The sequence below is a fragment of the Sarcophilus harrisii genome, chromosome 1, assembly GCF_902635505.1.
Source record: "Sarcophilus harrisii chromosome 1, mSarHar1.11, whole genome shotgun sequence".
In the NCBI taxonomy this organism is placed as follows: Eukaryota; Metazoa; Chordata; class Mammalia; order Dasyuromorphia; family Dasyuridae; genus Sarcophilus; species Sarcophilus harrisii.
In genome coordinates this window covers 633,437,550-633,450,195 of record NC_045426.1, presented here as the reverse complement: position 1 = coordinate 633,450,195, position 12,646 = coordinate 633,437,550, and the positions used below count along the sequence as shown (strand labels likewise).

The following is a 12,646-nucleotide window of genomic DNA, read 5'->3' as shown; positions in this document are numbered from 1 at the left end:
GAGTATGCAATCTCTTATTCCCAGAAGCTGTTGCTTTTTTTTAAATGCATCCCCAGTTAGCTGGATTTTGCCACCATATTATACTACTAATTCATGCTTAACTCATTCAGTTCATTAAAGATAAACTATTGTTTCACCAGGGCTTGACCACCCTGTATTTATGAAATTAATGTTTTGAACCCAAGTGTAGGCTTAGCATAATTACTAGTTGAATGTTTTCTGAATTATCTAATTGTATTATCTTCTAACTCCCCCCCCTTTTTTTTTGTCACAGCAGTAATATTGAGGTATTTTATCATATACTTTTTAAAAATTAAATTGCCATCCATCTACAAATAGAGAACTGGTGGACTCAATTTGCAAATTGAAGTATATTTTTTCTTTTTAATTTTCTTGATTTTTTTTTTTTGTCTTTCCATAATGTGGCTAATGTAGAAATATGTATTATTGCATGACTTCATTTATATAATGAATATTATATTTCTTGGGTGAGGTGAGTAAGGGAGATGTGGAATTAAAAATAAAAAATTTAATTTCCTCCTTGTTCTTTTTGTTTGTTACCTAAACTTTAGCGATTTCTCTATTGACATAAATGGCCATGGGTTTTACTGCTGGTTCCTGTTTTTGCTTCTATCTCTTGTGATTGGTTTCTGAACTGCTGCTCTTCATTGTAACTATTCTAGTATCTTGCTTGGTAGCTATATTTTTTTGATTAGACATGGAAAATCCAGGCAAAAATGTTCAAAGCAGTCTTTGTTAGGTGTACTCCAGGGATGTGAAATTTAAGTCATAATACAGAAATCTAAGTTTCATTCTTATACATTGACTTATAAATCAGTTGTTTACTTTCCAGTTTTTCTCTTCTGTATTCCTGGACTTCAGTGACCAGTTGTAAGAAAGATACAATCTTTTCCCATGTGGCCTTCAATTTTTTGTACTTAAATAGCTAGTGGCTACATAGAAGCACAATGGTGGATTGTGAGGTTCCAAAAACAAGAATTTCAAATTATTTAATTTCTCCTCAGTTTCAACTTTTGGCTCATTCCTCCTACTTACTTCTGTAACATATTGAAGTGAATTCTAGAGTGAAAAGATTTTTTTCCTGGGCCAGTTTTGTGATAATGGAACACAGTATACTCTGTCTCCTCCATTCCCACTTGTTGAAATCCATTGAATCTTTACTTTTTACAATTCAATAGTTTTGTAATCCCATCAGTGTGATCATTCCCTTCAGTAGTGAATATTTTAAGCTATCTTGATTAAAATCTGCACAGAATTAAAATAATAATTGCTAACATTTATTTTATAATGCCTAGTGCCAGGCACTGTGCTTGGCACTTTGCAAATACTGTCTTATTCATTTTACAGTTGAAAAAAACCAAGTAATCAGAAGTTACATGTCATAGCCAAAGTCACACAGCTAGGAAGTGTCTGGGGCTTGATTTTAACTCGGAACTTCCGGATTCCATGCCCCCTATTATCTACTTTGCCATCTGATTGCTGAGAATAAATATGATTTTGAGGGTCAAATGTGAAAGAAAGGGGAATTGGGAGAACTAAGCTCTAAAGTCAGCCCTGTTACTAGCTAGTAAGTTATTTAAAACTCTTGCTCAAATTTTCTTATCTGTTAAGGAAGGATATTACATAAGATGATCTCTAAGGTCCTTTCCATCTTTAAAATACTGATTCTGTAATGTACCAGGTGGAAATAATTTAATGTAAGAACATAGGCAAACTTCTGTCTCATTACTAAGATGATTGTTCTACATTTTAACTGGGGAAAAAAGATGAGCTATAGCATTCCTCTCTCCCATTCTTCCTGGGCTTTGGTATGAAGCCTAGATGTTTGAGGGCAAGGCTCGACCAGACTATTGTGGTTCAGAATGATTTAATACTTGCCTTAAAAGTTGCTAACCCTTGAATGACCAAGACCAAGAAGCCTTAATATTCAAAGATTTTTTTAAATAGGCAGAGTCATAGAATTTTAGAGTTGAAAGAGACTTTAGACATGATACCATCCCATCATTTCATTTTCTTTTTTAAAAATTCAATGTATATCATTTTATGAGCTCCAGATTCTTTCTCCATACCCTCCCTTATCCCATGAGATGACAAGAAATAAAATACGTATTATACATATGAAGTCATGCAAACATTTCCACATTAGCCACATGCCTCCCCACCCCCACCCCCCCCAAAAAAAACAACCTAGAAAAATAAAGGGAAAAAAATGCTTCAGTCTTCACTTTACACCTATTAATGGACATCCCCTGGATATTCCAATTCTTTGTTATCATAAAAAGAGCTGCTAAAAATTTATATATGTGTGTGTATGTGTGTGTGTGTGTATACACACACACATACACACACACATGTCCTTTTCCTTTGTTTCTTTGGGATACATTCCTAATAATGGTATTGTTGTTTTAGAGACTTTTGGGCATAGTTCCAAATTGTACTCCAGAATGGTTGGACCAGTTCACAATACTAAACAGTTTCCTATTTTTCCACATTCCCCTTCAGTATATATCATATTCTTTTTTCTATCATGTTAATCAATCTGATGGGTATGATATCTTAGAGTTGTTTACATTTGCATTTCTCTTATTAACACTTTATATTCCAAAGGAGGAAATCAAAATCTTGAGTTGGGTAGTGATTTAAATCATAAAAAACTGATGGATCTTTGTTAGCAAACTGGACCATAGTCCTTTGTTCCTAAGAGTACAGCTTCTCTCTGTGTACAAGTTGCTCATTTTGCAGTCAAGACTGGACTAAATTTTCTTCTCTGATATACCTGTGTAGTAGGAGTGTTCAGCGCCTTTGGAGTCATAGGACTGCAGGCAAACAACAGCCTCTTGGGGTTTTAGTTACTGTCTCTATCTTATAAGAGGATTGCACTGTGAGAGGTCCTTTCCGCCTTACATCTCCTTATGCTCCTATAAAATGGTAACCCACCAGGTTGAAGAAAGTTAATGGAATTAAATAATTTGAGGGTTTATTAAGTGCTCTAGAAAGAAAATAGAATTCATCTTCCATAATGTCAGTTAATCTGTTAGAAGAACCTGATTTGTGTCGATTTTTTTGCAACTGAAAAATTATGATATTGATATAAAAAAATCCAACACATTTTTCAAAACCATCTCTGTGTGATTCCTCCACTTCCCTCTATTCTTCCCCCTCTTTGTGTTTATCTCTCCTTTCTCTCTTTCACAAAAATAACTCACATATACATAGAGAAAAATAATTTTTTCATATTTACAACTCTAGCCAAAGCTCATAATCTTTTCCTCCCCCCACCCCTGCAAAAAAGAAGCCTCACTTTTGATTGCATTCAAAGATTGTATTCCAAGATGGTTTCAAATTAATCCATGGAGTCTATTAAATATAAAAACCTATGATGGCTCTTCATTTGAATTAATCTGCTGACTATATCTGCAGTCATCACTCTACTTCCAAACTGAGCCAGCTTCCTGTCTTACGCAGATAAGCAGTTTTTACTTGACTGAATTTCAGCTGAACCAAGAGCAGTTGTCAGGACACATGATTAATGTGTGGGAAACGTGTTGCATAGACATAGAACTCATTTTCCTCTTCTTCCTGCTATGCTGTGCAGAATATAATCATTGTGACTGAATGAACTGTTTGTTTTTTTTTTTTTTCAAAACTTGGGGAGCATCTTCATTTTATGGAATTAATATAGGAATATAAGAAAAAGAAAAGGTTCTTGTTTTCATACACCATGTATTCCTTAGATGAATGTGTTAGGTAAAATACCCTTCTATACAAATGATTTTTTTTTTTTAAGTGGCCATGACCCATTACAAGAAGGTAATGACCAATAAGGTTTGGAAATATCTTTTTAATGGGCTCTTTAGATTGTTTTGTATTGTCAAGAGTCGCATAACTATGGGAAAATTTTGATAGCCTTTTGAATTGTAGGTGTTTTATTTTATGCATTTAAAAATATTATTCTGAGAAGGTGTTTGTAGACTTTACCAGACAGCCAAGGAGGTCCGTGTTACAAAAAAGGATAAGAAAGCTTTGCTCTGAGATGATCAGGGGATGTGAGGCCGCCAGGTAGCTTAGTGAATAGAATGCTGAGCTGAAGTCAGGAAGGCGTTGTGACCTCAGACACTTAATGGCTGTGTGACATAGTAAGTCACTTAACCTTTGTTTGTCTTAATTCGGTGGAGAAAGAAATGGCAAACTACTCTGGTAACTTTGCCAAGAAAACCCCATACAGAATCAAGAATAGAAAGACGGGACTGAATGACTAAAAACAAACAATAACAACTTCAGAGGACTCAGCTTTAAAAAGCAATCATTACTAAGGATATAATGAAATTATTTAATGGAAAGAATGATTCAGATTCTTCATAAAGCTTTGACACTATTGTGTTAGATACATTATTTCCTAGAATTTAGAATAGGTATTAACAATAAATAGTATTGGTACATTGTAATTAACAGAGATTAGGCTTTACTTTCTGTCGTACTACTATCTGAAATTCTATTAAACTTTTTAAAAAATTCTTCTTAAATGCAAGTAGCAAAACTGCCCTAAACAATCATTTCATAGAACTGTATTCAGTTCAATTTTAAATGATATGCTAATTTAGCTAATACTTTGGGGTCTGTTTATTATGGAATAATCATAATATTGTACCATAGTTTCTATAGTACTTTAAGGTTTTATAAATCACTTTTCTCCATAATCACGTTATAAGTGTAATCATTGTCCTAATTTTATCCATGAGGCAACTGAGCTTTAAAGAAGTTAAATTATTCACCCAGATTAACCTAACTGGTTATGTATCAGAGCCTGAATTGGAACCAAGTCTAGCTCTCTTTTCTTTGTATAGTATTACTCTTCCTAGGATCATTATAATTTCTATATATCTTTCCCCTCCATGTTTCATTGATGTATCTTCTTTTATACATCATAGTAATTTCTCAGTGAGCCCTTTCTTGTGTCGAAGAAAACTAGTTATTCAGGAGGAACAGGGACAAGCATTTATTAATCATCTAGTATATGCCAGATATTGTACTAAGACCTTTACAATTACTGCCTCAAAGTTGGCTAATAAAACATATGTTTCTGTTTCTATAATTCTCCATCTCTGCTGAGAGTAGGGAATTATGTTTTATTGTCTGTTTTTTAGAATAAAGATAGTCATTACAAGTGTTGTTGCTTTCATTTATATTATTAGTTATTGTGTACATTGTTTTCATAGTTCTACACTCTTTGCTTTGCATCATTTCATACAAGCATTACTGTGTTTTACTGGGGGTGGTCTTGAAGAATAACTATTTCACCAAAACAGGAAGGGTAGGCCCCAAGATCTGAAATGATGCAGCCATTAAGTATGATGAATATTGAATTGAGTTTGGGCAGAGACAAAAATAGCTTCATCTGTGGCTAATGATTTAAACCAGGTCTTAGGCTGAATATAGACATAGGTTACTAAAACTTTGGAAATAGGGTCCAACTATGGTCCAATGGTAAGAAAATAAACTGTGGGTCAAAAAATCGGGGGTCAAGGCTACATTTCACTTTTGACTATATATGATCTTTTCATTCTTTTCCAAATAAGTAACATTCTTTGAACCTCAGTTTCCTGATCTTTAAAATGGGGAGAAGCACTTGTAATCTTGACTTCCTAGTGATACTCAAACAAAGTGAGAGTTATAAAGCTCCTAGCTACCGTGAGGTACCTATAAATGAGGTGTTGGTTCGTTGGTTTTTCTTTTGAAAACCAGATGTTCCATATCTTGATTTAGTTGAGAGAGGAAAATGTATTGATCCATGGCTGGAGCAGGAATTTCCTGAGGAGTCTTGAATATGCCACAGAACAGATGTACTTGCAGGGACTATAGTGCAGATTCTTCTTAGTACTCGGGAATCTCTCCAGGTGAATTTTGTAGATGCAAGTAATAACCTGAAAAAAGCAGTCTTCTAGTGCCATAATAACAGTAGGTATGGTCAGACAATTTAGATGTGTATTTTACAGTTTATTTTAAGAATATAATATTGTTTTCATTAGGCCTCCAGTATTTCAGCAGCCTGTCATCTTTTTGGGTGCAGATGTCACTCACCCCCCAGCAGGAGATGGAAAAAAGCCTTCTATTGCCGCAGTAAGTCACTTATATATATATTTTTTTCTTTTCACCTCTCAGTTAAAGAAATTTCCTTTAACATCCTTGTACTACTTTTGTTGTGCCTATTACATTGCTCTCTGTAACTTTCCAGTTGTGTCTCAACACACCATATTCCAAATGGGACCCATAATTACACAAAATTCTGAAAGATCATAAAAAATAGAAACATCTATGATGAGAAAACTTTATTTTAATTAAAAGAATTATTTTTAAACTCACTGTAAATACATATTTTTCTTTATTAGCACATTCATGGACCAATACTCCTATATAATTTTGCTTTCCTTTCAGGAAAGACTCTTTTTAATGATGTGGCTGCTATTTAGGCCAATATAGTTTTTGTAGTTTCATAGTTTCTTTGCAGTGGGGACTAAGATATTACATTTATTAGATGTCTACTAAATATCCTTCCAGTACCCAAATTCTCTGTTTTTATACTTTTACTGGTCAGAAATCACAAACACAATATGTTACTTTGAAATTGACTCAATTTATATATTTTAAAACATGAATTCCTTCCCCAAACATGGAAGATTCCTAGTATGAGGTTTGACTCTAGCTTCCCTGCCTCTTTTTCTCCCTTCTTTTCTTTCTTCCTCCTTCCCTCCCTTCTTCACTCCTTTGCATGAGGGTCACATAGTATTTAGTATCTGAAGCTGGATTTGAACTCTGGTCCTCCTGACACTAGGGCTGTTGCTTTATTTACTGTGCCATCTTGCTGCCCTGACGTTTGATTTCTTTGGATTTTTTTTAAAAATTCAGTAGTATTGTATTTTTCCAATTACATTTAAAGGTAGCGTTCAACATTTCATTTTTGTAAGATTCTTCTGAGTTCCCAATTTTCCTTTCTTCTTCCCTTTCTTATTTTCCACCTCCCCAAGACAGTAAAGTTATACATAAACAATTATTTAAAACTTTTCTGTATTAGTCATGTTGCAAAAGAAAAATCAGATCAAGAGGGGAAAACCATAAGACAGAAAAAGCAAACAAACAAAAAAGGTTAAAATAATATCTTCAATCTGCATTGTCTATATAATTCTCTCTATAGATGAGGATGGCATTTCCCATGCAAAATTTATTGGAATTGCGTTAGGTCACTGATTTGCTGAGAAGAGCTAAGTCTAACCTAGTTGATCATCACACAATCGTGCTATTACCATATACAGTCTGGTTTTAATTTTGCTCAATTCACTTAGCATCATTTCTTGCAAGTCTTTCCAGGCTTTTCATCCTGTGTTCACCATTTGTTATGGAACAATAATATTCCATTACATTCATTTGCCATAATTTATTCAGTCATTCCCCAATTGAGGGGCAACTACTCTATTTCCAATTCTTTGCTACTACAAAAAAGAACTGTTGCAAACATTGTTGCACATATGGATTCTTTACCTTCTTATATGAAGGTACTAGGGATGTAGCCCTAGTAGGGAAAATGATGGATGCACAATTTTATAGCCCTTTGGGCATAGTTCCAAATTATTCTCCAAAACTCACAACTCCACCAACAATGAATTAGTATTCCAGTTTTCCCAGATCCCCTCCAAAATTCAGCATTATCTTTTCCTGTCATTCTTGCCAGTCTGATGGGTATAAGGTCGTATGAACTTAGTTTTCTAATCTCAATTCTTTCCAATGTGCCTTTTTGTGGATAAAGTTTGTCTTTGAAATGAATGTGCCTTGGTCTAACTAGCCATGTGCTGCATGTCATGACCTACCATTCTCAACTCATTTTCTATAAAATGACAATGGTGGTATCCAATTCATAGGACTATCATTTGAGTGTGAATTATATATACTTTAAAATTAACACATTGAATTCCAATGCTCACAGGACAGATACTTCAGAGTATTCTACCAAGCCTAAGTTTTATCATCTAACCAGAAAAATCTCAAATTTGAAGATCCCTTAGAAGTCAGTTTCTCTAATTCATGTCTTAGTTATTTCTACAATCTGCCTCTATCACAAATATCATCCAACCTCTATTTGAAGACCTGAAGTGATGTAGAAATAAGATAGATAGCTAGTTACAGAAGTAAAAGTTCAAATATAGTTGTAGATATGTACTAGCTTTATGGCCCTGGACAAGTTAAGTGACTTACTTAGCTATAAAATGAGCTGGAGAAGAATGACAAATCACTACAATTTCTTTGCCAGGAAAACCCCAAATGGTGTCACAAAGAGTTGGACACAGTTGAAAACAACTGAACAACAATAGGACAAAGTCTAGAAACAATAATTTGGGCAAGGGTTAGCCATTAAGTTTTGCGAGTAGAACTAGGACTAGCACCTAAATCTTTTTTTTCTTTTTATTTACAAGACATGCATGGGTAATTTTTCAGCATTGACTATTGCAAATCCCTTTGTTCCAACTTTTTCCTTCCTTCCCTCCACCCCTTCACCCAGATGGCAGGTTGACCAATGCATGTTAAATATGTTAAAGTATTATATATATACATGTCCATACAGTTATTTTGCTGTACAAAAAGAATCTTTGAAAGACTTTGAAATAGCGTACAATTTACCTGTGAAGGAAATCAAAAATGCAGGTGAACAAAAATATAGGAATTGGGAATTCTATGAAGTGGTTCATACTCTCTTCCCAGAGTTCTTTCATTGGGTGTAGCTGGTTCAACTCATTACTGTTCTATTGTAACTGATTTGGTTCATCTCATTGTTGAAGAGGGCCACATCCATCAGAATTGATCATCATATAGTATTGTTGTTGAAGTATATAATGATCTTCTGGTCCTGCTCATTTCACTCAGCATCAGTTCATGTAAGTCCCTCCAGGCCTTTCTGAAATCATCCTGCTGGTCATTTCTTGCAGAACAATAATATTCTATAATATTCATATACCACAGTTTATTCAGCCATTCTCCAAATGATGGGCATCCACCCAGTTTGCACTTTCTGGCCACTACAAAGAGGCTGCCACAAACATTCTTAGCGCCTAAATCTTAAAAGTGCTTCTGTTTTCATTATGCAATGCTGCTTCTCTGAGTCCTAATTTTATTTTATTTTTTAATAGGCAGAAATTTTGGAGATATATAGCTACAAAATTATTGTTGGTTGTTATATTTTGGGGTATTATTATAGTTAAATTCAGATTTTTGATAATATGGGAAAAATATGATTTTGGCCTCCTTCCCGATTCAGAGTTTTTTGAAATGGGTTTTTTAAATGTAGTGGCATTATATTCATCTCAACGTGAGCAATTTGAGCCTCAAACTTTTATTTTTTAACCTTGAGTAATTGCTTTTTAATAGGCGCTAATGAGTTAAAATTAACAGATTTTCTTTTTCAAGTTTGAATTTGGAGAACCTGATAAATAAGCCCTGTAGATTATCTCATTATCACCTGGAAATAAGCCAAAAAAAAAAAAAAAAAAAAACCTGATTCAAACCGACTTTGGAAGATTTTTCTGAAAAGATGTAATTAAAACCCAAATTTTGTTAGGGAAGTTTTAGGTGAAAAGCAAAAGACATATCTAAAAGTTGTTCTATTTCTCTGTATTTGTTGGTTATTACTTTGTATTATATAATAAGATTTTCTTTTTCCTGAATAGCTCTTAAAAATTAATAAATAGAAAGGTAGCATGTAAGCTTTGGGGTCAAGAAGACCTGGATTCAAGGACAGCCTCTGTTATATTTGCTGAATATGTGACCTGAACAGTGCCCTTAGGAAATTTAAGGCTAGACATCTTTTCTGCTTGAAATTACTAATAAATTGCTGGTTTCCATCATCAGAGAGAGTTTACTAATGAAATCACAAACACCTCCCCTCCCCTCACCTCATTACTGCCTACATGTATAAATTTATCATATCTAGTCAGCAATGAAGAAAAAGTAAATGGTTACTTTATCTGACTATGAGATTAAATTCTGACCCTCAAATATTCTTTTTCCTTTCCCTCTGTGTGTGCTTAATAGCAAATAAAGCTCTCATCTTTCTGAAGTGGTTTATACAGATGTGCTCAAATACCTAAAAAAATTTCTTTCCCTTGCAATGATCTATCATTCTTGGGTAGGGTAGGGCAGGGGAGGTTTGCTTGGGGAGCATAATTTATTACTTAGAGAAATCTCTCTGTTTTAGAATTTTTTTTTTAATTTTTAATTTAACATTCATTGTGAACAATGAAATGTGAAGTTCAAAAGCAAAGGTTAAGTTTTTCCACTGGTGGGGAAGCTGGTATAGATGATATCGAAGCCCCTTTTCAAAATTATGATCTAATGATTTCTTGTAAAATATGTGACAATAATCTTTTATTAACAGCATAAAGTTAGTCTCCTTTATTGGGACTTTTTTTTTTTTTATGCAAGACAGTTTAAAGAAATCTGAACTCTTGTTTTTCAACAGGTTGTAGGGAGCATGGATGCCCACCCCAATCGTTATTGTGCAACAGTGCGTGTTCAGCAGCATCGGCAAGAAATCATCCAAGATTTGGCTGCAATGGTCCGAGAACTTCTTATTCAATTCTATAAATCAACACGCTTCAAACCAACTCGCATCATCTTCTATAGGGATGGTGTTTCTGAGGGTCAATTTCAGCAGGTTGGGATAATTTTTCTTCTACACTCTTTCAATCTTCATTTTTTTCCATTGAATTTTTATGACTGATTTGATAATGATTAGTATAGTTTGTCTTTGCCTTATTTTTATCATTATTACACATTCCTCTGTCACAAGGATTCTTTTAAACAAAAAAACATTCGTTTAAACAAAATTCATGGACACTGGTTAAGTGGTTAAGAATCCCTCGTAGCATTTGAATGTTTGTAAAATGCTTTTCTCTTCATGCTGTTAAGTTTTTATTATAGGTATCATTGTCCCCATTTATTCTTGCTTAGATGCTTAGAGATGTAGAAGTTACATGGTTTCCCTGTAATCACAAAGCTTAGTAAATCATAGAACTGGACATCATAGATAGTAATATTCCATTTTTTATTTACTCCTTTTAGACTCTTTTCTTTGGAACCCAGGCAAACAAACCTGCTTACTTTAAGGTCTCTTCATCCTTCATGATATTCAACTTTATCTTTTATTTGGGACTACTGGTCCTTAGAGTACAGATAAGCCAATGGTCTTCACCCCTTCCCAGTGATGTTTATTCTCATTCTTATACAAATTAAGAGTTTTACAAGTTTTCTCTTCTTCCCCCCATGAGGGAGATATCATGAAATTATTCTAAATGGAAAAACTTGTTTTCAAACTTCATTTTCTAAATGAAAAAAGTTGAGAGTTCCTTCACCATTATGTTTGCTCTTCTAGATGCTGTCCAATGAATCAGTATCCTTCCTAAAATGTAATCTTTAGAACATAACTCGACCATTAATGTTGATCACTGCCCCTTTATAAGCTTATAGGTTTGAATAGTTGTTTTGGCAAAAAGTCATCACCCTAGGGCCAAACAAGTAAGGTATCTCTTCCAATATTTCCAATACGTTATATGATGAGTTCAGTTTTGGATATTTGGGATTTGAGATTGCATTAAGATCTCTCTCTAAAATTGGGGTAACAGAATCTGATCTAATGAGAGTCAGATGCAATCATAATTTTAACATCTCTCCTAAGAGTGATTTGGTTGGTGAGTATTAAGAATTGCATTAGTTCAAGGCCCTTTCCGTATTCTTCATTGCCTCATTGCTTCATTTGAGTTTGAAAGCACTATTGAATGATTAGTTTTGGAAAATTCCTGGTTTGAGATCCAAATAGAAATGTCTGTATGACAATATTGATCTGTTGCTCTGGCAGAATTACAGCAGAAAAAAAATTTGAAATCTATTTGCATAAAGTTTGTATTTTTGAGTCCACAGAAGCAAATAGTCACCAAGAAAGAGAATATCAAGAAGAAAGTAGAAACCAGGGAAAGAGAAAATATCCTGGAGGAAACAGTATTGGAAGGTTCGATTAGGATGAGGATTGAGACAAGGCCGTTGAATTTAATGATTTAAATAACATTGGTAACCTTAGAGAGGGAATTCCCATGTTTTGACTAATTAGTCCAGCCCAGATATTGTCATATACACTTTGTCCAATCAAGCTGCCTTTTCTGGCTTTGTTCTCCCTACATTACCAGTTATATCTCCCCTGTAAATATAACTTGAACTATGCTATTAGAAATTCCCAGTCGGGTAGTTCCATTGTCCTGAATAATGAAAAATGGTTTACTAATCTTTGTGGCTCTTTTCCATTTTTCTTCTGTTTGTTGTACTCCCATTTTGGGCTCACAAATGTCTAGTAATGACTTTCATTGAAAATCTTCTGAAGATTTTTTTATTTTTAAATTGGGTTTACCCTTCATTGCTTCTCTTGCTTCATGAGATAATGTTCCCCATAATCTTCACTATCTTACAGAGGAGTTTGTATTGTAAGCCATTGTTGCTTTTGGCTGTACTTTCTGTCTGGCAAATAAGCCATGTGTTTCTATTTGCTGACTAAGGCACTTTCTGGTGGCAGTGGATTTATTTTAAAACTTCAATA

The 12,646-nt window shown here is 34.1% G+C and overlaps 1 protein-coding gene across 3 annotated transcripts in view; it reads left to right on the top strand.

The window, feature by feature from the left end:
- Positions 1-12,646, top strand: part of AGO2 (argonaute RISC catalytic component 2) — a 139,125-nt gene that overhangs the window by 117,879 nt on the left and 8,600 nt on the right. For all 3 annotated transcript variants that reach the window (XM_012541850.3, XM_023496518.2, XM_031947244.1), the window contains 2 exons: positions 6,048-6,138; positions 10,523-10,717. In XM_012541850.3, the coding sequence (XP_012397304.1) occupies positions 6,048-6,138; positions 10,523-10,717 (286 nt within the window). The remainder of the gene's footprint in view (positions 1-6,047; positions 6,139-10,522; positions 10,718-12,646) is intronic.